General features: G+C 39.0%; 1 protein-coding gene across 5 annotated transcripts in view; it reads right to left on the bottom strand.

Moving 5' to 3' along the window:
• Positions 1 to 13667: 13667 nt before the first annotated feature.
• CDKL5 (cyclin dependent kinase like 5) overlaps positions 13668 to 27140 on the bottom strand; it is a 1214907-nt gene continuing 1201434 nt past the window's right edge. For all 5 annotated transcript variants that reach the window (XM_078658112.1, XM_078658115.1, XM_078658113.1 and 2 more), the window contains one exon: positions 13668 to 14203. In XM_078658112.1, the coding sequence (XP_078514238.1) occupies positions 13805 to 14203 (399 nt within the window). In that variant the 3' untranslated portion in view covers positions 13668 to 13804. The remainder of the gene's footprint in view (positions 14204 to 27140) is intronic.

Below are 27140 nucleotides of genomic sequence, written 5' to 3'. Positions count from 1 at the left end.
TCAATCTTCCGGATGAACTCTGGGAAGACACTTAGCCCAGATGGCATCCTATTTGGGTATTACTGTATACACTGTGATATCCTCTTTCCTCATTTACTTGCCCTTTACCAAGAAGCATACTCGACTGGAGCCTTCCCGGCGGACCTTGTACGGCAACTAACATTGTCATCTCTAAGTTAAATGTTCCAAAGCTTGAATGTGTGGCATATCGCCCAACTTCGTTCTGTAAATCTGAGCTAAATCTGTAGGGTGCTGGAACGTTCTTGCTTTGTCTTTATTTCACTAAATTTGGAAAGAACGAGACTTTTGCCAGTTTTTCTCTTCTCTGATAAGGTTTCAGATTATTATATGGGCTTGTGAAATCTACTGGCCGTGACCCCAATAATCTGGTAACACAATATTAAAATGATATTCTTATTGGCATTCTATGGCCAAAACTCTTCAGCCAAAATAAGCCAAATCCACTGCTCAACAACAAACAACTTCAAAAAGCAAATTTAAAGAAAAAGAATTAGATTAAAGAATAATATGTCAGGTAGAGCAAGACAAGTGTACAGGCTAGTTCATATCGATATTCACCAAATTAGGCCCTCGTTATGAGTGGTCTATACATTCGGATGGGGTCAGTGACAACAGTTCTCATAACTTCCCCCTGTGTTTTAAGATGCTGAAAACAGCCGAACTCCCCATGTGAAAGTATGGGGAAATTTATGGGTTTGCGGGGAAACCTGGAATCACTAATTCCCCCAGTAATACCTCATTTGTTGGCTAAATGCTCAGGGTCCAGCTTGTAATGGGTCGGATTTTCCCCACCCCGGGATTTACTGATACCCACGGTATTAGTAACTCTGGGGGTGGGGAAAATTCAGCACATTTCCCAGGCAATTAGTAAATGAGGACCTCAGTCTCTACTCAAACTCAATGTCCACCTTCAGAACGAAAATTGATATGTGTTTTTCAAAAGTTGATTCTATTTTAAAATTAAACAAAATCTAAGAGATCAGCAAAACAATAGAGGCACTTTAATATAAAGTGAAATCTGCATTGCAGCATAATATAATACAGCATCAACTACAACATCAACACTCTAGTGCAAAAACTGCTTTTTATTAAAGACAATCTGGAAGGTCCATTCGAAAAATACATTGTGCTTAGTAAAAAGTAACAATTTCCATGCCCATAAAGTTGCCACAGAATAATTTAACAACATATTTCTTATTTAAATATGTACAGCCACAAAAATATTTTTACAGAAAAGAAAAAAAACATAACAATACATGCCGGAAAAGAATATTGTTATGGCATTTTAACATTGTAAAGGAATTTGTGTATATACAATTTACAAATGGTTCATAAAACTAATCTTTAAATTGTACATGTTTAGATAATTTTTTTCTTTGAAGTTGAACAAGGACAACAAATTGCACATACTTCAAAATGTAAGGAAACATATGGCACAAGTGAAAAAGGTGCATTTTACAATTCACACGAACCAACAGTGAAAATTGATCATTTGGTACTTATGGCCAACGGTCATGACTTAGCCATTTACTGTGAACTCACATATCTATCTTTATTACAAAATTTGAGAAGATGGCCTATTTCTGTTGGCATCACTTGTATACTATAATTATGTTCACTTAATGTGAGGCATGAGGGCGGGGAACTATAGGCTGGTAACTCTATCATATGAAGTGAGGTTGTTTGCCAAGCAAGTGTTGTTACCGGAATGCACACACAGTAGAAAGATTTTACTGGACCAAAAATACAAAAGCCTTCCCCTTTATAGAATGTTACACAAACTTGATTATAAAACACCTAATAATGTAATGTTACAAAATAATTCTTGGTTTACAAAATTTAGCACTCCTTTGCTCTGCCTCTGATAACACACACACTCGCAGGTGATCTATTGTCAGGATTATAATTTTCTAATCCAGGGGTGTCCAATGCAGTATCAGACTAGCTGGATTCATATCAGATTTCCAGAAAAACACATCAGATACATTTAAATACATATACTTTTAAATGGGAATTATTTACATAATCATCGGGGTAATCCAGCATGCGTCCACTCTACAGACCTAGATTGGACACCTAGGTTCTAAAGGGGAACAGCCTTTACAGTGATGCCTTTATCACTCAATGTCTTTATCATGGAGGTATTTGTGCACACATGGTAGGATTGGTAATGTATATGTGTGTGTTTATTTATTCTCTATTAAGCCTAAATTCAGGGATATATATATAGTTTGGGGTGGTTAGTGGTAAGCATAATTTTAGGGTTTAGGGGTGGGCATTTAGGGTTTATGGGTGGGTAGTGTTTAAGGGTGTTAATGGTCATTTTAGGGTTTGGGGGTGTGTAGTGGTAAAAGCTGGTATGGATAACTTGAGGAAAGTAGTGATAAAGGCAGGATAGGAGTAAATTAATAAAAATAGGAGTTGGGGGTGCCCCCAAAATCTAAAAGATACATGATACATGTAATAAGTATGTATGTATGTATGTATGTATGTATATATATATATATATATATATATATATATATATATATATATATATATATATATATATATATATATATATATATATATGAATAAGTAAAACTTACCTCATTATACTTACTATGCATGGTAAAGGCATGCATGCATCGTAAGATCATGCCTGGTAAAGGCATGCATTATAAAATTAAACAACCGTATCTAAATGGTCAACAGTTTATTGCATCAGATTTTGAAAGGATACCTAACAACTAGACCATCTCATGACGATGTTTCTGGGGGAAGTGTAGGAGATATGTCAAGTAGGATCACTCACCTTCACATTGATTTGTGTGATTATTCGTCCTTTACCAATGGTAATAAAAGTTGGCAGTCACAGGTAGGATTCAAATCCACTTGGAAATGATGAGTGGGGTACGTGATTAACTGGAACCATTATGTAAGATGGACCTTGGAGCATACATAGCATACATGGTGCTTTCATTCCCTAAAGCCGCCTTCTAGGTTAGGCATGCACACTTTGTCTAAATGAGTGTGCAAAGGAGGACTGCAGATGAGCATAATCTGAAAGGTAAGGTATTACTCTGAACTTTTCATAGATATCAAACTGTCCTGGACCAGTGTCTATCCTCCACTTAATGTTATGTCAGATCTTTTTTAATAAAGAGTACAATCGCTCCTGAGACTCTCTTGGCACTGACCACCACGCACTGAGACTGAAAGAGAGCGAGAAAGAAACTGTATGACTAAAAAGAAGGAAAAAAGCAAGACTTCTGTCAATTTTTGAAATGTCAAAAGATGGAGGGTTGGCATCAACTCAGTTAATGCCAGAAAAAAGTAGCCAGAATGGAAAAGTCCCCACGTTGCCTTTTCTCTAACAGCAGGTGTGTGGGATAACCAGAACTTATTCTGCAAAGAAGACAGCGAAGAAAGGGCAGTAACGTGGAAGTCTTGTAGTCAGAAAGGAGAAATCAGTGCCGTACAAAGAGTGATGGGTAACGCACAGTAAGCAGCGGTCATAACGCAACATTCTGCAATGGTGAAAAATCAAACAGTGCAAACACATTTGCTTCATTTTGCCGCTTGAGTGATATAAGATAGCACAACTGGAATTTACACAAATGGAAATCATACTGCAAACCAACTAACACTAGTTATCTCATTTACTTACAATAATATGAATAAAATACAAATGCTTCGTGTTTAAGGAAAAGGGCAGTTCCTAGAAAGTAGCAACAATAGTGCAAAATTAGTATTTGTGGATTAGAATGTTTTTGTTAAAAGCACTCTGACTCAATAAAATTTATTATAAGCAATATATATGTTCATATGGTTTTACGATGTCTATCCTTTATTTCTGCCACAGTGCAAAAGTATTTCTGTGACATAGACGGAAGCAGAATTTGGTTAATCCAAGCAGTACAAAGCAAGCACTGAAAATGGTGCAATGTGTTTGCCCTTTTTTCAACCAATGTAAAGGTTTTGCTAAATGACTACAGGACAGTACTCAATTTGAGCCAGCAGTTGCAGGTGGGGCCCGCTGGCACTAATTTTTGGGGGACTGGTACTTATTTTTACGTAACTATTACGTAACTATTTGGAACTCATGTCTTTAATTTTGTTCATACAGAAAAGGGCATTCTGCTGTTTACCTACTTTGTGTTTTTTTGCATCATTGCCTATGGTATTCAAATAGGGAAACTATATCCCATAATATTTACCCCGTATATTCCAATATATTTCATCGAGAGTGGGCACCACAAGGTAGAAGCTGGCAATAAATCTGCCCCAGGGTTTAAGTCACAAAAGAGGAAGCCAAAGAGGATTTTAAAAAATAAATCCATAATTTGGTCAGAGAGGTACATAAGCCATCTATCCAATTAATACCAGGCACTAGAGGAAAAACATTCACAAGGCAACAGTAAAGGTTTCAAAACTATTAGGCACCAAGAAAGGACATGAACCTAAAATTAGAAAGTGAGATGGACCTCACAGGAGATGTTTATGCAGCTGGCGGTAGGTCAAATGTCTGGATCATAAAATAAAAATGCAATTTTTTTAGAGCAATAAGTTCTCTCACATGCAAAATCTGATGTCGAGAAAACGTCAAAGACCTCCACCAAATTATTTCACAGGTCACCTGTTTTAACTGTAAATCCAAAAGGTATTTTCCAGTATTCTTAAATTAAGCTGGATCCCCAACTCTTCAGCCATCATGGTATCCCATTCCAACAGTATGCCATGAACTGATGGCCATATTACGGTTATTTCGTTCTAATCCCATAATGGCCTGGAAAAAAGATCGCATTCCAATCAAATCAACCTTTTCTTTCATAGTATTCCACTATCAACAATTTTAGAGACTGAGAATAAAGTTAGTCCTAAAACAATAAACATGGATTTGGAGGTGTGCACTGCAACACAGATCCCAGTTATACTAATCAATGCCCCAAATGTGATCTAATTTTCTTCTTTGAAATATCATCCCTATTGCTTGCGTTCAAACTTAGCGCATGGCTATTTCCCAGGTGAAGCCAATTTGAGAACCTCTCTTGGTTTGCCTTTGTTAATGAAGCATCCACTCAGTTTTCCGGAATGTGATGACTGAAGACCAATAATCAACTAATCATATATAACTAGGACCAATGTCCCCAAGAGGGTGGTTTTGGAAGCTGCAAGCATGCCCAATGAAGGACAATCAACCTGCAGTCACTCATAAAGAGAAACATAGTCTTCCAGACTGATCTCAGCCTAAGCAATAAAGGCGATTAGCTTGGTACATGTTTAGAACCATGGAATGGCACTGTTTATTCTCTAGGGTCTGTCATCAACTTTAAAACCAGGGATCCTGGAATGTTGCTTTGGTGATTAACATCCTAATTCTTCAAGCCTTCTATAAATATACTTTGGTCAATTCAGATCAAAAGCAAAATTACTGTACATTACAATACTACAAGAAGACCAGGTTACTCACTTTGAATTGAAATGTAAAGCTTGTTGCCTCAACGAGAACTACATTTCCACAAACAGTTTACATACGAGAGCCAAAAAGCAAACAGATGGGCACACCGTGGCACAGTATGCCAGAAGAATAGCACATTAGCTATTTCTATGGTTCTAGCATGGCCAACTTCAATTAATTCATGTGCACTTGCGAGGATGATTTAAGAAGCATACATTTTTAGGGATTGGAATATCATGAGGAGATATCAACAATATTTTCATGAATATGTAATAAATATTGATACAACTGCTTTACACAGCAATACATTAGATGTGATGTCTGAGAGTGCTTAGGTGGTATCCTTGCCCTTTATTCACTATGCACTGTGGATGGCCCGGAGAGTGGGTGTTAAGCCAAATGAGAGCGAAATTTAAGACCTAAAAGGAAAAGAGTTTGGGTCCCATCCCCAGGTCAAAGGTGGGTTATTTTTAGCATTCCAAGCGATCAAGATCTATTCAGCAGGAGCAGCATTGTTTAGAAAGAAGGCAGGCAAGAAGACAATATGATTAACATAAAGCTCTGAAATACTTTTGGGCAAGAAAGCAGAAATATCATTTTTATACCATCTCTTAATGAAAAACTATTGATGACTTGTCAACAAAGGATCATAACATACATTGACCTAGCAAAAGCAATAGTCACAATAAAGACTGCTTTGAACAAGAGATTGCATACTGCATTTTTGATGAACGTGAAGGTGCCAATTAGCTTAGGGAGCGCAGTATTTAAATCTATACGGTGCTCCCTTCTGGCTGACAGTTGCTTCTAAGTCTTGCTTAAGTCATGACAGACAGGAACTTTTGAAAAAAAAGCTCTTGATGATGCTTTTTTAGGAGGCAGTAACAACAGAGACCCTAGAGAGGTATAGAAACAAAGAACAAACAGGAATTTGTCATAATGAGAGGCTATGTGGAAGAATTGCTTCTAGCCCACAATGCAGGTGGTCATTTACTGAAATATGTTTACATTTTTAGGTTTGGCGGTAGCCAAGACCATATGCTTTCTCTAAAATTATAATATCTTTACTTTCAGGGGCTTTCAGCCTGCCCTCTTCTCCCATTTGGTCTGCTGGAGTGTCATTCATGTCTTCTCTTCCACCCACTACAGCATAACGCATGGGACAATGTGTCAGCCCGTTCAGGCATTGGATAACTTCACTATGAGTGAAGGAATTCTGCTCTTTCACAAGGAGCCAATCTTCAGAGAAAGTAATTCCTTTGAGTGCAAGGGATTTGTTTTGCACTGTATGCCTCTTGAGAACAAAAAAATGCTTTTAGCCAGTGTTTTTATTTCATTTTTCAATAGTTTTTATTTCATTTTTTTTTTAAAGAAAGCAAAAACAGAGAATACAACCAATAAACTTCCAGTCCTTAGTCCTGCCCCCTTCTTTTCCTGTTTTCAACTGGTTCTCAAGAAGGCCTTCAAGATTGAACTCTCATTTAGTCCAATACCAGGTCAGGTCAGTATTCTGGAGATCTAATAATGTTTTTATTTTATACTGGCGAGAGCCCAGCAGATCCTCCAACAATACAATTTTGCAAACAAATGAGCACTGATAAACTCAAAAGGCTGGTAGACAAAGCCAGACCTATCGGCCTTGCCAATGTTTGTTTGAACTTGGAACCAGGCAATTTTGTTGCAGAATACCTCCAAACTTAAGTGATGGATGTTTTTGAGGTGAAACCTCAATGATTCTAATCGAAGTTGGGAGACTGAAGTTAGGCTGCAAAGTTGAGCAATATTAACTTTATGTGTGGGATGATTATTCTGTGTGTATCGGGTCTGTCTGTATTGTTTAGTTACCTCGAGTTAGGGACATGTTGCGAGCTAATAAACATTTTCAAAGCAGGGGCATGCATGCAATTGGAGCTTTGTTTATTCTGCAACTGGGCACTTCTTTATTACACTGTGGCAGGGAGAAAGGCACACATCTTCATCAGTTGAGGAAAAGAATGAGAACAACCCTCTGCAGCACCTCTCTCACACCTTGCACCTGCATCATGAGCAGCGATGTGAAAACCTCTCCAGCAAGCATAAATAAGTTAAGTATCAACTGCTTGTGATTATAAACCAGAAGAGCAGTGGTTGAATACTCTTCATGAAATGAGTCCCAAATACAAAAGGGATCTAATTGAGAAACAAGATTTTTTTTATTTGTTGTGTCATTCACTGTGCACATAGTTTTTGGAATGAACACATGCATCTTTCAACGGCTGGTAAGAAATCCTGAAGAAGCAACTGGGTAACTTCGAAGTCCAGAACCTAGGAGGCTGTTGGTATCAGCCAGACACATTAGACTTGTACAAGAGCCTCATCCTAGAACAGGGACATCAACCAATACTGACACCCCCTCTCATATCCTTGAAAATATTTCGGGATCATCACTACAGTTAGGAAGCTAACATCAAAGATAGGGTCACTCAACCCTTCCTCACCATCCATCCCCTGCAGAATCCAGAAAGAATTGCAAGGCAGACATGCTACGAGTAACTAGATGACATCAGTTTGCCATAAGTTTGACGAGCCCTACATTTTTGTGCTCAACAAAACGTTTGCAATTATTTTCTTTAAACAGAGGCTCCTGATCTTGGAAGGGAACATCAAAAAATTTAGACTCCAAGCCTATATTAAGCAAATTATACTTTGTGGACATGTAAACAAAAAAAGAAAAAGCTGTATTGATGTTTTTATTTTACAGTGTATCAGCCGCGGCCGGTAGTGGGAGTACCGGCCGGGCGCTGACGTGGGGAGGGGGAGGGGCAGGGTAGTAATTTATGGATTACGGACTATAAAAGGTAAGTAAACATAAAAATAAATAAAACTAATTTTGTTGCACACATTGCATCACAAAATGCGACGCAGTGTGTGCAACGAAATTCGTTTTATTTATTTTTATGTTTACTTACCTTTTAAAGTCCGTAATCCATACATTACTATCCTCCACCCTGCCCCTCCCCACGTCACCGCCCGGCCGGTACTCCCACTACCGGCCTCGGCTGCAGTGTATGTCAAAAAGCACGTCCAAGGTATCTATTTAGTAAGGAAAATGAATATATGTTTGTATGTAAAAAATCATTGTTGGACTGTTCATGGAATTTCTGAAGTGAAAGGCAGGACTAACAGTATGACCTTGAATTGAATTAATCAAGTTCCCACAATAATTAAAAAAGCTTTCATGACTTCATACACAAAGAAATATGGCAGTATCCTCTGTGGTGTTGTCTATATATGCATTTACGGAGAAGAGCATGTTAAGAAGTTCATCCACCACACCTACTACCTAGATACAAATATGAAACAGAAGCAATTCCCTTGGGTCTGTCTGTTGTAGTAGGAAAAGTCTGGTACATAGTGCCACTTAAAAGAAGTAGATTTGTAACAGGGGCACCCCGTACTTCATGCCTTGCTTAACTAACAGCTCTAAAAAGGTAAAAGTAGAGGGGAAGAGTGAAATCATGGACCCATTAGAAGCACTCTATACACCAGATAATGCTAGGGTTCCAATGTGTCAAAGTCAAAGATAAACACCCAGTCTCAAAGAACATGGAGAGTGCAATAATACATTTCCTAGCAGTACTCTGGATAGACATTAGACTTAAGAAGGCTAAGACATCAATAGGTGGTTATCAAACTGAATATACTCTTGATCATGTAGTTATAGTTGAATCATCGATGATTGTGTAAGATTGAATGCCACTGAATCAAAATGGGTGAACTTTGCTACAAGATTCTCCCAAACAATGGTTGCTAGTGTCTAACCCAAAAGGGCAAGATTACTTCAATACCCTCTTCAAACTCAAAATCATAAAGAGGCAGGTGTCTAACAACATAAGACTTTTAGCAAATGTCCGTCTCCCAGCACGCCAAGTAATATGCTCCAGTGCCTTGGAAGTAAATGCATTAATGTGGTAGCAAGTTTGAAATTCATGATCCAATGGAAGATAGTGGAAAATTAAAGACACAAATCCGAATCTAGTCTCCAGTTTAAAATGCTTGACTCCTTGAGCAAAAATGAACTTTATTCAAACCTTTTAAAATGCATCAATATAAAGATGAAAACAGGTGGAAACAGTGTTCTGAAAAGTAAATTAAAGCAAGAAAACAGAAAACAAGTTAAAATTGAAGGAAAAAAAGTGGTAAGTCAAGATGAATTAAGGAGAAAAATATTTGGGGTCAGTTAAAGTTCTGTTTAATTGAAAGAAAGAGCTAAGAAGTCAAACTCATATCTTATACAAAGACCTAAAAATCCAACTACGTTTCAAGGATTCTTGGTGCCCACATTTCTTCCTTTTCATAGAAGGCAACTGTGACAACAGCCAACACCTTGTTTTTTTTTCAGCTTTTATGATATCAGGCAGTTCCACTAAAGTGCACAGAATTTCTAAAAATCAAACGTAAAGGATAATGCACAGGTGGTAAATTCTAATAAACTTGAGGGGATTCTGTGAAATCACAGTGAATAAGAAGGCCGCAAGGAGAATATTCTGGATATCTTCAGAGATATCCACCCTCGGACTACAAAGTTTATTAAAAGCAACTGAGTTTAAGGAAAGCCCAATGCTGGAATTAACCTGAACTTCTAGACCAATTAAACCCACAGCATCTCATATATAGAGCACATACATGGGGGATATACTGTTGCGTTATTGCATATCTTCCATAATCTGCCTGGACACCAACAATAAGGGCAATGGCTTGCAAACTAAAAGAATGGAGGATACGACATAAGCCAATTGGCATCCAACATGGGAATGGGAAGGGGTGACATGATAAAAGTTACAGAATTCTTCAATTCCAAGTAGGCAAGACTATAAATAGGTGAAGCAATTGTGTCATGTTTTAGCGGGAAAGCCAACATTCTGTTTCTTTTGATTTGACTAAGATACGAAATCATAAAATGATACAAATATCTGACACCAAGAAGGATTTTGAGAAAAAACATTACTATGCTCAATTGTCTCTGATGTCAACTCATATTAGTAGACCTTCACAGTGTAAATGTGTATGTTAGGTTCTACTGTGATGAGACAAGGACATATTTTTATTTATTACAAGATGAAGAGCAGGATTTTACACACACACACACACACACACACACACACACACACACACACACACACCTAAAGTGTTGGAGAAAAACAAAAGAAAGAGGAAAAATAAATACAATTCTAGGTCCTTTCCATGATGTTTTGGACTAATAAACTCCATGAATACTTGCAGTTCGCCAGCATACACATATCTATTTACATATAGTTTACATGTATAAAAATATAGAAGGAATAGCACAAGTCTATAGTATCTCAAAGGCATTTGTAAAATGAGGATATATTCCTTTATAACCATAAATACAATGTATGGTTGTTGTTTTTTTTTGTATTTACAGCTGGAATCTGAAGTATTGAGTTGCAATGAATGTAGACATGTCTACTACTTTGTGGATGTCTTGTTGGTTGGATGGCACCATAAGAACACAGCTTCAAATACTGGCACAACTTAACAAAATAACACAACTGAAGCAATCAAGATAAGTGTATATTGGTGTACAGGAGACATGACCTGCACATTTCTTATAACACAGTCTGCACTAAAAGGTAACACTGTTAAATGATTGCTACAGCAGCCACCACTAAACAACACCTACTGTAATATAATTACTCAGATCTTGTCTCTCTCTTTTATATGCTCTGTATTTTTAATTATTTATATATATTTTGTATTTATCTTGCTCTTGTATGGCCTTTTAGCCATAAAAAAGGTATTGACTGACTGTCACCTAGATTTAGGAAAAACACGTCTGACAATCAAAATACCTCCAAATTGTGAAGAGAATGGGAAAATAATGACAAATAACCTACCCAACACTAATTAACTTTTGAAAGGGCTTCTGTAGTTATATATTTCTTTCAACGAGAGTGATCAAATTATAGTATGGCAAAAAATAGAATCTAGTCCATAAAACATAAAACCCTTCACAGTTATGCAATAATTATGCGCCTAGGCACTAGATAGCTTATAATTTAAATGTTACATATCACTTGAAATACATTTTATAGAACAAAAATATTTGTGACATGTTGCAGTCAGTAGTAATTAAGCTGAACCGAAAGTGCCTAACTGATTCATTTTCATATGATTTAGAATGCTAATGGCATGAAGAGTTCTTCATTTTTACTGGGTCGCAAAAATATTCAATTTACATTGTTTCATAAGCAGAACACCCTTCTTTAGGGGTTACATTGTGTCTTTAACAAGCACACCTGTTTTTTTAGCCACACCTACACAGTGCATCAATCCCTCCAAAGATATATGAACGCTATTCCCTTTACAAAAGTGATGCAAAATTTGAGACGGAAGCCAGAAAGCCATTTTTGGGAAGTTTGGAAGCCAATCAACGCTTTTTAACCTGCAGCATGTAAACTCTACAGCTGTAGATGTCACCACAGATTCCTTCTATCTCAATACTTTTTAGACATGAATACCTGCTAGAGTACTCACAGGATGGTAACCTCGAATAAAAATGTACAGACAAGACATTCGCTGGCTTTTAATCTTGGCAGTATAGAACTGTGCATTAATGCCCTACAGATTAAGTTTACAGAGAGGTGGCCTGGATCACCAACTGCATTTTATAGTACTATAAAACATAGTAAAACGTGTTGTTCACAAACTTCAATATTGTAGTAACCTACACTTTTGAGTAAGTTTACTACTTTTCCATTTTCTCGAATTGCACTTTTGTAGTAACTCACACTTTTGTAGAAAATCTCGACCTCCATTATTTTCTAATGGAGAGTGAGGCATACCAGTGGTTGGCATTTCTAGTGTTGGACATACTACAAACGTGTAAGCCATACAAAAGTGTAAATTACTATAAAAGTGCAGTTTGCTAATACCTAAACGTAGTAAACGTACTCAAAAGAGTAAACTCACTGAGAAGTGACAGTTATCTTAGATAATCAGGCTGTATCTTTTTAACAATGATTTAGTAGTATGTAATTGAACCATTACAGAAAGTGAGACACCTGCTCATTGGAAAAAGGAACTGAGAACTACTCTAGTGTTCTCCAAATTTTTAGAGAAGTGCCAATTGGAAAAAGCAACAAAAAGAACAGTGATGGTCCAAAATGCAATGGGCTGTCACTAGTGGTCAACTGTACCAAAATAAGTGCACAAATCTACAATGGCAAACAATGGGTGCCAGGGCTTGCAGAGCAATGCCACATTAGGTTTACAACTCTGACATCCCACTTTTACATCAGGTCTGATTTCTTTGGTCTGAACCCCACACAACTGATTTATAGAATATATTTTTACACTGCGGCAATGGGGCTTTCTGTATTCATAGTAGTTTTACAATATTGTGCATATTACAACACTTGACATTCCTCTGAGTACATTGTTTCCAACAATAATGCCTGTGGTACTTCAGTTTAATAACTGGGAATACTTCAAAATGTTACAGTCACACTTATATCCACAATTTAACTCCCTTTTATTAGAAGTATAATACTGCACTTTATATCACAAATGTATAAAAATATGGCAGATAGTGTCATAACAATACTTTTTAAATGAGTATATTTATAAAACAAACGATTAATTAGCATATATATATATATATATATTTATGTATATAGAATAAAGTACTCCTGATGCAATATAGAAATGTTATATTGTTAGTCTGTATAGAAACTACTTCAGCTGTCGCACTGCTTCACAATGTTTAAACAGCTCAAAATAACTTTACATTGGAAACATAAAAGATATGATCATAACAGTACAATATTAGTTCTTCATAAATAAATATTACAAAAACTATCAAATATGGAAGCTTAAAAAACAAATTTTAAGACATACATTTCAACTTTAAACCCTTACACAGGGACACACTTGAATCACACAGACCCCACTATTCTGAATAGGCAGCAAGATGAGCATAAGGGCATTGGTCTCCCATGGTTGGCTGCGGTTTCTTAATTCCTTACCAGTGTTTAATCAATACTGGATTTCCCCTAAGCATACAGCTAAGTGTACTAAGCTAATAGCAGTAATAGTTTCCTAGAATTGCACATTTGTCCTGTACTTTATATTATTTCTGTCTGAAAACATTTAATCAGCATGCCACCACATTTTATTTTACTATTGTTCTTTGTTTATGGTAGCAAAAATAACCCAACATAGTCATATTGCACACAATAAAAAACTGGATCTAAATATGTTCATTAGGTCACACTTTACCCATCTGCACCTCATACAATACCATTACTCACATTCTCATATAAAGATTTCTCAGCTCTGCTGTTACAAAGCTGTCTCTTTCAAATCATTTAAATTTGGCATTCGTGATCGGTTTGTTCGGTTAAACGAGTGACCATTCTGTCCAGACTTAGAAACCAGCGGATCTGGATAGGGGTTACCATCTGTGGCTCCACGGTTTACTGGGGATACATGCCAGACTGTATCCATCTGGCCTGGCAACTGAAGACCTTGTCTGCTTTTTGCCTGGGATTCCTGCTGTCGTATAAGGCCGCCACTGCTGGTGCTGCTGGAAGTCTGACCCATGGAGTGAATGCGACCCTCTGTGTAGTTACTTTTGGAAGGTTGGCTTGGTAACGGTTGAAAGCGTGGGTCAGGAGGTGGTGCAGAGTGGTTTGAAGACGAGAGGTGCAAAAATTTACGAAGAGATTTCAAAGGTTGACTCTGTGAGACAAATATGAGTGTGTAAAGATTATGGTTTGGAATTTTTCAATTTTTTACTCATCATTCGTTCAGTATAATATACAACTTTAACGAAAACCCCCACTGGCTGTTTAGTTGCTATGACACCAAATCATTCTGTCCTAATGGACCACATGCTTACTTGTAATGGGGTTATTCCGAACACCTTTTTATGCAGAAACACAACTTCAAATCGATTGTAATAGTGAAAGATCTGGGGTTTTGGCTGTAAACAACATAACTGTTTCAATACAAGGCAACTTTGGTTCCATACGGGTTGACAAAGTACCAATTTGTTGGATGAAAATTAACTTGCACCTTAGGTGATGTCAGTAAGATGTTGTTTAGAGATTAGGTATTTGAGAGCACATATAGTAACTAAATTTCAGTTTTCCACAGATTTGAAGATAGTAGAAATTTTGGGCTGAAATGTTAAAATCATTTGTGAACCTGAACCAAAAAACATATTTGTGAGTGTAAATTCTCTAGTCTAACCTGATTCACAGAATCAGGAAGGGTAGGATTTTACTTTTGGCCAAGACGTTAGCTAAGATAGACTTACCTGCTAAACTGAACAACTGACCAACTTGTAACTACACTTGCAAACAGCTTACCATCCTAAAAACGCAGGTAAATGTATTCCCATCAATGGCAAGAAAACATATTCTTACTCATTTTGGACATTCTATGTGCTTCATAATAATTACAGTGTGATTTGGCCAAATCTAAAATTGATAGGCAACTCACTTTTCTAGAACCCAAGAAGATGCTTTAGATCACTGTTTCTTTCCAAGTGTAGGAAGTTGGAATCAGCCTTTCCGCACCTCCGCTTTAGATGGTATCAAGTGGGCTGTAGTTAATGAAGTTATGTGCTTTTCTGATAAAAGTTAGGAATACGTTGCACTTTCCATCAATTTTACGGTTGAGGACAGCAGCTCATTTGTCTCGCACTTCCAGTACAGTTGGTACTTTCTCCGTCTTTTGTCTACCTGATGCCATATCAATTGTTAGAAACTATGTAAGTCCTTAGGTATTCCTTTATTGATCCATTTTGTTGTTGTCTTCAAAATTCTTACAGCTACCTTTTCCCTGCAGAGTGCACCATCCCGATCCGTTTTCTTACAACCCTGAATACTTTCCCAAAACCGAAGAGTGTCCAAGAGTCTTTTTTGATTTTATGACTCAAAATAATCAACACATGTATACATGTATATTTTCTATGTAACAGAAAAAGTAAGAATAGTCCCTTTGAGAAGCATGTTGGTGCCCTAAGTCCCTATCACCTTCCTCAGTTTATTGATGTCTTTGTTGGTTGTCCTTGCGGATTAGACATACTGCGGCCAACATCCATAAACCAAATAAAAATCCTTTCAGAGTATTAGCTAGGCATCTAGCAAGTGACTAAACGAGTATATTGTATCAGTAATGTAAGCACCCTGACCCATGTTAGAGGCATAGATAATTGAGTAGTGGTAAATGTGAGGGCAGATTCTGGGTGATACATACAGTAGTGCTTCATTTTCCTTTGATCTCCCCCTCTTGAGTTCTGTGCTTGAGAACAGTGCCAGGGACGCTGACATTTATTCAGTGAGTTGAAACCACTCACACCTACCAATATTAACTTGAACAAATCTTATGTAGCAAGAAGCCAATTCCCTGACTGGCTCACCTGTGCATAAAAAAGGTGTATACTCTTTTATCCCTTCCTCACACATTTAAAACTTAAAGTACACCCACTAACATTGTGGTGTACAGTATCAGAGATAGTAAAGATAGAGTAATCTGGCCGTACATCTACCAAGAAGATACCCCCACACCAGTCCTATAGAAAGTCCCATTGGGAATTTCCTAGTGTTGAACATCTGTATTCACACTCCTGTTACCCCATCAGAAGATTTAGTAGGAGAAAAGGAAATTAACTGAAAATATGGCTATTGACACAGCTTTAGCTGCAGAAAAATCATGAGGATCCTGCGCAACATTTCACATCAGAGGTCGTATTTAATGTCTGTCCATTAGATATTCAAAACCCAGCTCCATAAAGGATTATCTCAACAAAGTTGATCAAAGTCAATACACTTCCTTTCTTACATGGTCTTTTCACCAGTACATGGGGTAGATCTAGTTCATCCTTGCCTTTGTCTATTAGTCCCTCGTCACTTCTCCCATTAGTGCTTCCTGGAGTTGTGTTCATAATTGTCCCTATCCTTGTCAGGAGTATCCAGAACTCTTTTAGCTTCTTCTATTGTCCCCACTTCCATTTATCTAAAAGACCATCAGGGAATATGTAACAGTATCGTACTTGCTCTTTGTTAACTTACCCCTCTAACACAAGATAGTGCCTTTTTTTCGACAAGGCTATCACTGCTAAGTCGCAGAAGAGTGTCATCTGCATACCCTTGAACTGTATATACACCCAAGACCAATCTGCTTTAAGTATATGTTCATTCCTGGGATAAGAATTGAGCTTTGCCAGTATGTCCTCTGGTCGATCAGTCACTTCATCCTCACTCCATGTACTCTTTCTAACTCATATCATCGGGATCCTCTGGACCTAGCACTTTCCCAAAAAGAGGTTGGATGCAACTGCAAATGGCGCTGTTTCCCTCAGACTTTGAATCCTGATATTTTCCCTCTTGGACCTGTTTTCAGAATCACTACACTTCTTGGCAATACACTTAACTTGCGTTTCCAGCAAGAATATAGAGGTTGTCATGATCTGAACAGTATGAGACATAGATTGGGTCATTTGCTCTGCAGCTTTTACCTTGGAGCTCAGACCCTGTATATGCCACTCAGAGTTTAACAAGGCCCTCAGAGTAATTTATTAAAGTCCTTCTTTATTTATGTTTGCTAAACTTGCTTGCAGGGTATTTACCATAAGGAGAGGCCTCCTTTAACAGCCATCTCCCAACTTTTCTCACCATTTCAACTATCTTTGGGCTCAATTAGGTGCTTCCTCACAGTGAACAAATGTATATATCTTCATTTGCTTAGAGGTTTTGGCTGTCTGTGGCACGGACTGGTTTATCGCTCCATCAGATATATCACTGCTACTCAATTTCACATCACCCACAGGGGGACTCCAGCTCAAACCACTGTATGATTTAAGTCACTAATTACCAGCATGTAAGCACCCTGTGTCACCTCCCTTCTACTCAATAAGGGGCATATTAACGAGGGCCAGCGATAATCATCGCTGGCCGTGCTTAGAGATAATTATATTATCGCAGGTTATCACTGGTATTTATCGCCCTGGTAGTGCGTAATTAACAACGCGTTACACCAGGGCGATAACATTTCCAGAGATAGCGAGATTATCTCCCTTTTGCAGGGAACATAGCTGGTTTTCCAGCGATGTTCCCTGCAAAAGGGCGATAACCTTGCTGATACGAGCGACAGGGTCGTATTAGCATAATCTACCCCCTATGTTAGGGATGGCTATATTTGCAAGGTAGTCCATCTGGGGTATGCCCAGTAACGCCCACTTTACATCTCATTGGAGATGCAAAGGGAGGTGTTGGGAAAAAGGGTGCTAACATGCGATTATGCATGTTAGCACCCTCTTGAAAATAGGGACTGTCCGCAGGGACAGCGGCGGCCCCTACGGTGCAATTAGGATGTGACCGCCACCCTGGCGGTCACATACCGTATCTTTAACCTTGCGGCGGGTGCTGCTTGAAGCAGCACCCGCCGCAAGGTTAAAAATGCATGTTTTATATTTACATGCACAAAGCGGCAGGCACAGCGCGGTGCCTGCCGCTTTGTGCGTGTAAATGCTGGGGGGTACCATAGGTACCCCCCATGTGCACCCCCAAACCCCGACCCCTGGGGGCCCGCAACGGGCCCCCAAACACCAAAGACCACATGCTTTTCCACGGCGGAAAAGCCGCCGTGGAAAAGCATGTTTCTCTGCACATCGTAATTTGGCTGACGGTGTCTTGCAGACACTGCCACCAAATAGCCCTCCACAACCCGCGGATCTGCCGCTGGTCCCACCGCAATCCCACCGCCATCCTAATCTGGCGGTGGGTGTTTCCTGTCAGACCCCCCAGGATATAGCGGCATGGATTAGCAAATTTAGCGGCACAAAAATGGGAATTTAGCGGCACAAATATGGAAATTTAGCGGCATTTTTGTGGCACTTTATTTTACTCATAATCAAGCAGGACTCACAAGCAGGACAGATTTTACTTGATTAGACCACTCTTACAAATAATCCATCACATTGTTGCATTTCCCAAATCAAAGGTTTGGTCATCAAATTTACCTAAGTGCCCATGTGATGGAAAAGCTAGGCAATCTAAAATGCACTTTATGCTGTTCGGCAAATGTTATAAAGATATCAGATCAAGAGTATTCCATCCTTTACTTTGTATCCCAGGGGCTCATTTATCATCAGGTGGCCTTTGATTTTTTCAGGTAATGCCAGATGTTTATAAATGTCACATTATTGTAACTTATATCAAGAATACAATTAGGAGGTATAAATCTTTCAGTCACCTAGAAAGGCTGTGTTATGAGGAAGATTAAGTAAGGGCCTGGATTGTTACGTCTAGACAAAAGTATCACCGTAGATTAATTATTATGTGAGGCCCTCTGCCCAGTCTTTATTTATTATTGGTTTTATTAAGCTTTATACCACCTCTTCTTCTTTCTTTCCTAATGATTATTTTACTATTTAAGATTGTATATAGAAAGTTTTGCACTAATTACGTTTAGAATTGTACCGGCTGCGGCTGATGGCTGTATGGATAGGTGGGTGGGTGGATGGATCGGTGGATGGCACAGTAAATGGAAATCTGAGATGATGAATGAATGGTGGGTAAAAGGATGGCAGAGTAAATGGAAACCTGAGAGAGTGGGTGCCTTGATGGGTTAGTGAAAGGATGACAGAGAAAATGGAAATCTGAAAAGATGGATTGAGGAATTGCAGAGTAAATGGAAATCTCAGAGGATGGATGGAGGAACAGTAAGGATCAATTGATACATGAAAGGCTTTATTGGTGGATGGGTACATCATCCACCAAGTAGTGTGAAAAGGCACAAGTGAATGGAGACACAGATTACACCCCAAAGGAGTAATATATAGGGTCCTCCCAAGAGCAAAACGTGGACCATCCCTAATGCAGATTCTGTTAAGCCACTAGGAAATACAAAATGGAGTCAGTCAAGGATGAACGTAGTTCAACCTCACTGGAGGCATTGTTAAGACAACCAGAGAAAGATAAGAAAGTGGATTGAGTCAGAGATTCTGGCCTTATATCCTTCCTGGCCGTTGCTAGGCCCACAGAAGGGAACACTCCAGAGGAAGACACCATTATCTTCTGAGCCTCTAACCTGGACACTGGGACTGGATGCCATGCAAGGAGAGCTTAGGCGTGGGAAGGCCAGCAAGTAAAACGACTGACTCAAGATTATCACAGGAAGGGACAGAGACGGGAGTAAGCACAAGGGGAGAAGCAGGAGGAAAGCCCAGTCTGATGGGAAGCAAAATACTGCCTGGTTTGGGCTGCCATGCTATTATTCCTGCCTCAGTGTCAGTGGAAGAACGACAAATCCAAGGGAATACAAAAAAACAACGCAATAACTCCTGGAACCATGAAGCCCAACATAGCACTCTTTGTAAGCAATAGCCCCAAATAAGCACTCTGATGATGTCAAACCTTCACAGGGACTAAGCATCATGAGCCCTGAAACAGTTGCAAAAACATTTTCCATAATCCTTAAGGAACAGTCATTTGTGTAGCAGAATGGAGGCGGGGTGGCAACAGGTAAGAGTATGCAGAAATCGCTGGAAAATTTAATGGTATGTTCCCGCTTCCTGTCTGCCTCCGATTCGGATGGAGTATTTTTCTGGAAACTGAGGGGCACAGTCTCTTCCTCGGGAGGGGCTTCCTGGCACCGAAGGCCAGCATTCCTGGCGCAGATGCCGGCCCGGGCCATAGGCTGTCAGGGGCTGGCTCTGCCATGGAGATGTTAATGCCCTGTGAGCGGATTTCACTGGCACTTTTGTAAAAATTATTAACAACAAAAGAGCGCCTACTATTGTGAATTTCTAAACGACGAAATGCCTTAGTGAGGAAATACACAGTGACTAAACTTAATAGAATACGTGGTCAAAAAACAAAAAAGTGAATGCAGAAAAAACTATTTTCTAAAAGAACCCTCACTCACCCTAGTGGTGACATGATTCATCATGGGGTTCATCACAGGAGGGGCCGACTATCCCCCCCTGTGTGCTTCGACGCCTGCAAGTGCAGCGGAGCGGGTATGTGCACAGAACGTGATGTATGTGATCAGTGACAAATGAAAAAGTGTAATACAAGATCACAGCTGTACCCCAACAGACTTTATTAAAGGGTCAGTTGTTCACATAAAAATAGTGAAGTCACTTGGAGATTTTTATTAAAACCCCAGTGACCTGGTGTGAGTGGTCAACATGTTTCTGCTGGTTACTGCTATTTAAGCTCAGCTTTCATCAGGACCATAATTATAATACATAAAAACAACACCGTCCTACGGGGGTCCACGCACGGTAAGGCGTGCCCTCACCGTTAGGACAGAAAGGAAAAGACCTGAATTCAGTACTCTCCTCAGTTCACTCACGGTTTTACCCGCTGTCAGTGCTCCTACTATTCATCAGGATACACTCTGTGAAATGATCAAAAAATAAACACACATATTAGATATGTCCTTTTTAGTTAATCGACCTGCTATTCCCAACGTGGTTCAAGTTAGAATTTTCATCTCATTATCAGTTGTTTTGCTGATTTGAAAGCTATTATTAAGCTACATAACTTCATATCTCCACTAGAGGTATGTAGTTCCTTAAAATCAAGTTGTACGTTTAAAATACCAGATGTGCAAACCATAAAAATTCTAGTCATTGTAATCCCCTTTCCGAGGTCACAAAGACCGAATAACAAACAGAACTAGGGAGAACAAAATCGGTCGTTTCTAATGCACTTACGGTGCTTGAGAAATCGGCGTGCCTCATGGACTCACAGTGTGGCCTTTTCTTCACGTCCCGTTCCGTCTAGTGAAAACAAACAAAAACACACAACGGAGCGGGTTACCACTCATCGGTTTCGCCATGACACGGCATAAATCCCCCTGCCGCGATGTTTAGCGTATGCTTACAAGAAAGCACTGACTTACTTCGTTCAGGACGACTCGCCGCCCGGCACCTAACAGTTCATTTCACTATTGTCCGGATTTTGCCCAGAGGGCGTCTTTTCCGTTTTTAAAGTTACGCGATTAGAGCGCAGTTACATCAGCGGTCATGTGACTAGAAGATAGACTTTGCCCCACAGATATTTTGAACAAATTATCAGAGTTTATATTATACTTAGATCGACCGATCTGTATATATTTCTCTCTTTTTTATCCTGTTAGAAACAGCTGAATCAAGATAAATAGAAGCACTATTTTGATCACACCCTATACGGCGAAAATACACTTCCGGTTCATACTAATTGGAAGTCTAGAACGCTGACCCATATTGATAGTCAATCTTGATCTTATCTTGAGGATTACTATAAGATGTTCGTTTTATGTCAAGTTCTAATAAATCTTTTGTGTAAGTTGATGACGATAATAAAGAATTTTTATATGAGTCACAAAACATATATATAAATATATACATATATTATGAGGCAGAGGGGTGAAATTATCAGGCCAGAATTCGGGGTGTGTTATTAAGTGTTTATCTAAATACACTACCCCACGGGATATCGTCCTTGAGTCCCACCAGGTGAGACGCTAGGCGATATACCCATCGCTGTTCTTGCTCGAATAATCCTTGCTCATTACCGTATTGGAGGTGTTCAATCACTGTCCAGTGGATAATATCAGGGGAATGTTTATAATTTAGGAAATGTGAGGTCATTTTGGTATTGCTTTTGCCACATCTTATGCTACTCCTATGTTCGCATATGCGGAGTTTGACCATCCTTTTCGTCATCCCCACATATTTTAGACCACAAGGACACGTTATTAGATAAACAACATTCGTTGTATTACAATTGGTATGGCTTCTTTGTTCCCAGGTCTTATTGGGTTCCAACTCTAGAGTTTTTGAGCTGCTTGTAAATGGACACACACTGCAACTCCCACAGGGGTAGTGCCCCACTACAGGTGGTAGCCCCCAAGCATTCAGAACACTTCTAGCTGATTCTTGTGTCTTCTGGGGGCGAGTATGAACCAAGGCATCTTTTAGATTTTTTGCTCTTTTATGAGAACAAAGGTTTGTCCCAATTACAGTTATTGGACGTGAGAATCCTCCAATGTTTATTAATACTGCGACTTACTACATTTGAAGCTGTATTAAACGTCGTCACGCATGTAAGTGGTGCCTCACTAACCTCTGCTAGGGACTTCTCTTCCAAAAGGGAATCGCGGTTCTAATTGCGAGCCCTTTTGTAACTTTTTGTCAGGAGATTTTCAGGGAATCCCCTATCGTGCATTTTTGCAGTCAAGTTTTTTGATTGTTCCTTGTAGTCTTGTACGTCAGAGCAGTTCCTCCGGATACGGAGGTACTGCCCAAACGGCAGATTCTCCCTCAATGGTCGAGGATGGAAACTGGTGTAGTGTAACAAGTTATTTTTATTTGTGGGTTTGTAGTAGGTTTTGGTTTTCAACTCGTTATCAACCCTCGTGATGGTAACGTCCAGAAACACTACAGTTGACTTGTTGTATTCATGTGTGAATTTAAGATTTGAATCACAATCATTGATCCATGTGAAAAAAGAAGCTAGTGTCTCTTCGTTCCCTTTCCAAATCAAAAGCACATCACCTATGTACCTTCGCCATAGAATGATGTTGTCAAAGAACGGATTATCAGTTGGTAAAATGTACAGTTTCTCAAAATTAAAGACATACAACCAGCCACACTGGGGGCAAATGTACTGCCCATAGAGGTACCAGTGGCTTGTAAATACAATTGGTCCTCATACTGAAAAAAGTTTCTTTTAAGGGCTAAAGTGGCACAGTCAACCACAAAGGATCTTGATGTATTATAATCCCATTCACTGTTTTCTAAAGTATGGGCAATTACCTCAATGGTCGCATCTTGCGGAATGCAAGTATACAGGCTTTCGATGTCTAGTGTAGCCATAAAACATTGGCCCTCGGGTAAGATGACAGTTTCCAACATAGCGAGTAAGCTTTTGGTGTCCTTTATGTAAGTGCTGGTGGCCTCAACTATCGGTCTCAGAAAAAAATCACAGTACTTGGACAAAGGTTCAAGCAAAGAGCCCAACCCAGAGACGATAGGTCTCCCTGGTGGTGGTAGTATTCCTTTGTGTGTTTTGGGGAGGGTATAGAAATATGGGATTTTACCCTCTGATACTGTCAAGAAATCAGCTTCCTGTTTGGTAATTAAGCCATCATGTTCTGCTGATATTACAAGTTCTACTATTTCAGATTTTAAACTTTCAGACGGATCCTCTCTTAGTAGAACATAGTTGGTCTTGTTACCCAACAAACGTCTGCATTCCTGATCATAAGCGCTCTTGTATTGGATGACAATACCTCCCCCTTTGTCAGCACTCTTTAGCACTATATCACAATTTCTCTGTAGTGTTTGTATGGCTTTGAATTCACCAGCTGTTAGATTTTTGTATGGGCTGGGAGTCTCGATAAGTTCAATTTCTTTGACCACGGCCTGTTCAAAAGCCAGTATTTCTGGTGGAACACTATGTGGAGGGGGATTGAAAGTAGACCTAAGTCTAAAGTTTTTGTCACTCTCTGTCCTCTGCATAGTCGCCCCCAGAAGACACAAGAATCAGCTAGAAGTGTTCTGAATGCTTGGGGGCTACCACCTGTAGTGGGGCACTACCCCTGTGGGAGTTGCAGTGTGTGTCCATTTACAAGCAGCTCAAAAACTCTAGAGTTGGAACCCAATAAGACCTGGGAACAAAGAAGCCATACCAATTGTAATACAACGAATGTTGTTTATCTAATAACGTGTCCTTGTGGTCTAAAATATGTGGGGATGACGAAAAGGATGGTCAAACTCCGCATATGCGAACATAGGAGTAGCATAAGATGTGGCAAAAGCAATACCAAAATGACCTCACATTTCCTAAATTATAAACATTCCCCTGATAATATCCACTGGACAGTGATTGAACACCTCCAATACGGTAATGAGCAAAGATTATTCAAGCAAGAACAGCAATGGGTATATCGCCTAGCGTCTCACCTGGTGGGACTCAAGGACGATATCTCGTGGGGTAGTGTATTTAGATAAACACTTAATAACACACCCCGATTTCTGGCCTGATAATTTCACCCCTCTGCCTCATAATATATGTATATATTTATATATATGTTTTGTGACTCATATAAAAATTCTTTATTATCGTCATCAACTTACACAAAAGATTTATTAGAACTTGACATAAAACGAACATCTTATAGTAATCGTCAAGATAAGATCAAGATTGACTATCAATATGGGTCAGCGTTCTAGACTTCCAATTAGTATGAACCGGAAGTGTATTTTCGCCGTATAGGGTGTGATCAAAATAGTGCTTCTATTTATCTTGATTCAGCTGTTTCTAACAGGATAAAAAAGAGAGAAATATATACAGATCGGTCGATCTAAGTATAATATAAACTCTGATAATTTGTTCAAAATATCTGTGGGGCAAAGTCTATCTTCCGGTCACGTGACCGCTGATGTAACTGCGCTCTAATTGCGTAACTTTAAAAACGGAAAAGACGCCTTCTGGACAAAATCCGGACAACAGTGAAATGAACTGTTAGGTGCCGGGCGGCGAGTCGTCCTGAACGAAGTAAGTCAGTGCTTTCTTGTAAGCACACGCTAAACATCGCGGCAGGGGATTTATACCGTGTCATGGCGAAACCGATGAGTGGTAACCTGCTCCGTTGTGTGTTTTTGTTTGTTTTCACTAGACGGAACGGGACGTGAAGAAATGGCCACACTGTGAGTCCATGAGGCACGCCGATTTCTCGAGCACCGTAAGTGCATTAGAAACGACTGATTTTGTTCTCCCTAGTTCTGTTTGTTATTCGGTCTTTGTGACCTCGGAAAGGGGATTACAATGACTAGAATTTTTATGGTTTGCACATCTGGTATTTTAAATGTACAACTTGATTTTAAGGAACTACATATCTCTAGTGGAGATATGAAGTTAAATATAGGTTCCTGTCGAGCAATCAAAATTCTATTGCTGTTTATCTCAGTAACAGCAAAACAAATATAAAAATCAGTGGATCAAGAGTATGAAAAATTGTAAACACTTTCTCAACTCGTAAAGTGTTAAAGCACCAGGATCAATGTCTATACAGGGGCTTTCATGCACCAAATTCAAAGTACATCAATCCAAAGTCAAATAGAAAATGTCAATCCAAAGTTCTGTTCTGTCTCACGAGTTCTTTATTCACTCGAAGAATTCCAAAGTTCCACGTTAATAAATTTCAAAGCAAAATTTCAAGATTTTCACAACTTCCAATGTGCATCAGCACCAGCCAACACGTGTTTCGTTGGGCAATTATCAATGCCAACCAACTTCATCAGGGCTGCAAGCCAAAATAATACAGTATGATAATCAAGTATATGCTCAAGATTATAGGTTCAATTTAAGAGAAGTTAAGTCAGGTTACAAAAATTCACCACCTAGGTGAGAGCATAAACACAGCACCCTCTTAATAGTGACACATCTAATGTACATTAAGTGGATCCCAGTGAAAAGACATAACACACAGAAAAACATTCTGTCCTTGTGCCAAATTCATTCCACCTAATTTAATTACCTTATTTCATTAATATTTGTCCTTAAATCTTTGGCAGTTTCGAGCTCTAATCTGGCTCTGCAAGCAACAATTCCTGGAATGACATAGGGAGGCTCTAAACAATGTCACCACAATCAGCAAGAACCATATTACTTAGGTCCATCTACATCTGTTAGGCCATGCACGACCAATAGAAATTAAATGGTGAAACTGATCTCAATATCTCAAGTGAATATGTTCACAACTTAAAAAACGATAAATATCAAGGTATACCTCTCTCCGTTCTCACTCGCGTTAATATCTGATGCCACAAGTTATCTCACGTTAGTCAGTCTGTCAGAATAAATCAGAACATGCCTCTGTTATTTATCTTGCTCTATGTAAGAAACAATAGCGGTAATATTAGTTCGCCATACTCTGTCTTACCTAATCTTGCACCCGTTAAACATCCCGCACTCTCGTTCCGAGATGAGTCCGGTATACAGGGTCTATCAAAGAAGAGCCATTAATTACTCTTACCAGAGTAAATATACTAAGTATAGATAGCGGTAGATAGCGGTAAAGAGGATAACTCTTACCTATATCCCTCTGTCGTGATATATTTAGTAATGACTCCTCATGTATCAACAACCGGCGTGTGTAGTAGCCGCCATCTTTCTAAAGTAGTACCAGGTAAGGTACTACCGGGCCAACTTAAATTGTCAAATGGCAGCCGCCATCTTAAAGCATGTTCGTTAAACACGTAAATCTATTTTAATATAATGTATTTGCCCAATTGTATTTAGGCATAAAAACCTATCAATATATCAAGAATAACGACATTATTGCTCCATATGTCGAATATCCCATTTGTTCAATGTCTATTATATTCGATCGCAGTAGCCAGTTTCTTACCGCCATCTTGTGACGGGTAGTGTTTGCGAGAGGGAAGTATACGGTCGCTATGCCACTGTTCTCCGTCCACAAAATTCATATCAAACTACTTATACAAAAGTATTGTTATTTGTGTGAATAAACTAAATAGTTATTAAATCCATATGCCGAATTTATCACAACGCTATAAAAAGGATCACGTAGGTCTGATTTCCGCCGCCATCTTGGAATGGTTGGGATTATCACTAATCTTTAGAACGAGATACCAATCACTAACTACTGT

Source organism: Lissotriton helveticus, chromosome 8, assembly GCF_964261635.1.
Source record: "Lissotriton helveticus chromosome 8, aLisHel1.1, whole genome shotgun sequence".
Taxonomy (NCBI): domain Eukaryota; kingdom Metazoa; phylum Chordata; class Amphibia; order Caudata; family Salamandridae; genus Lissotriton; species Lissotriton helveticus.
This window is presented reverse-complemented; position numbering and strand designations above follow the sequence as displayed.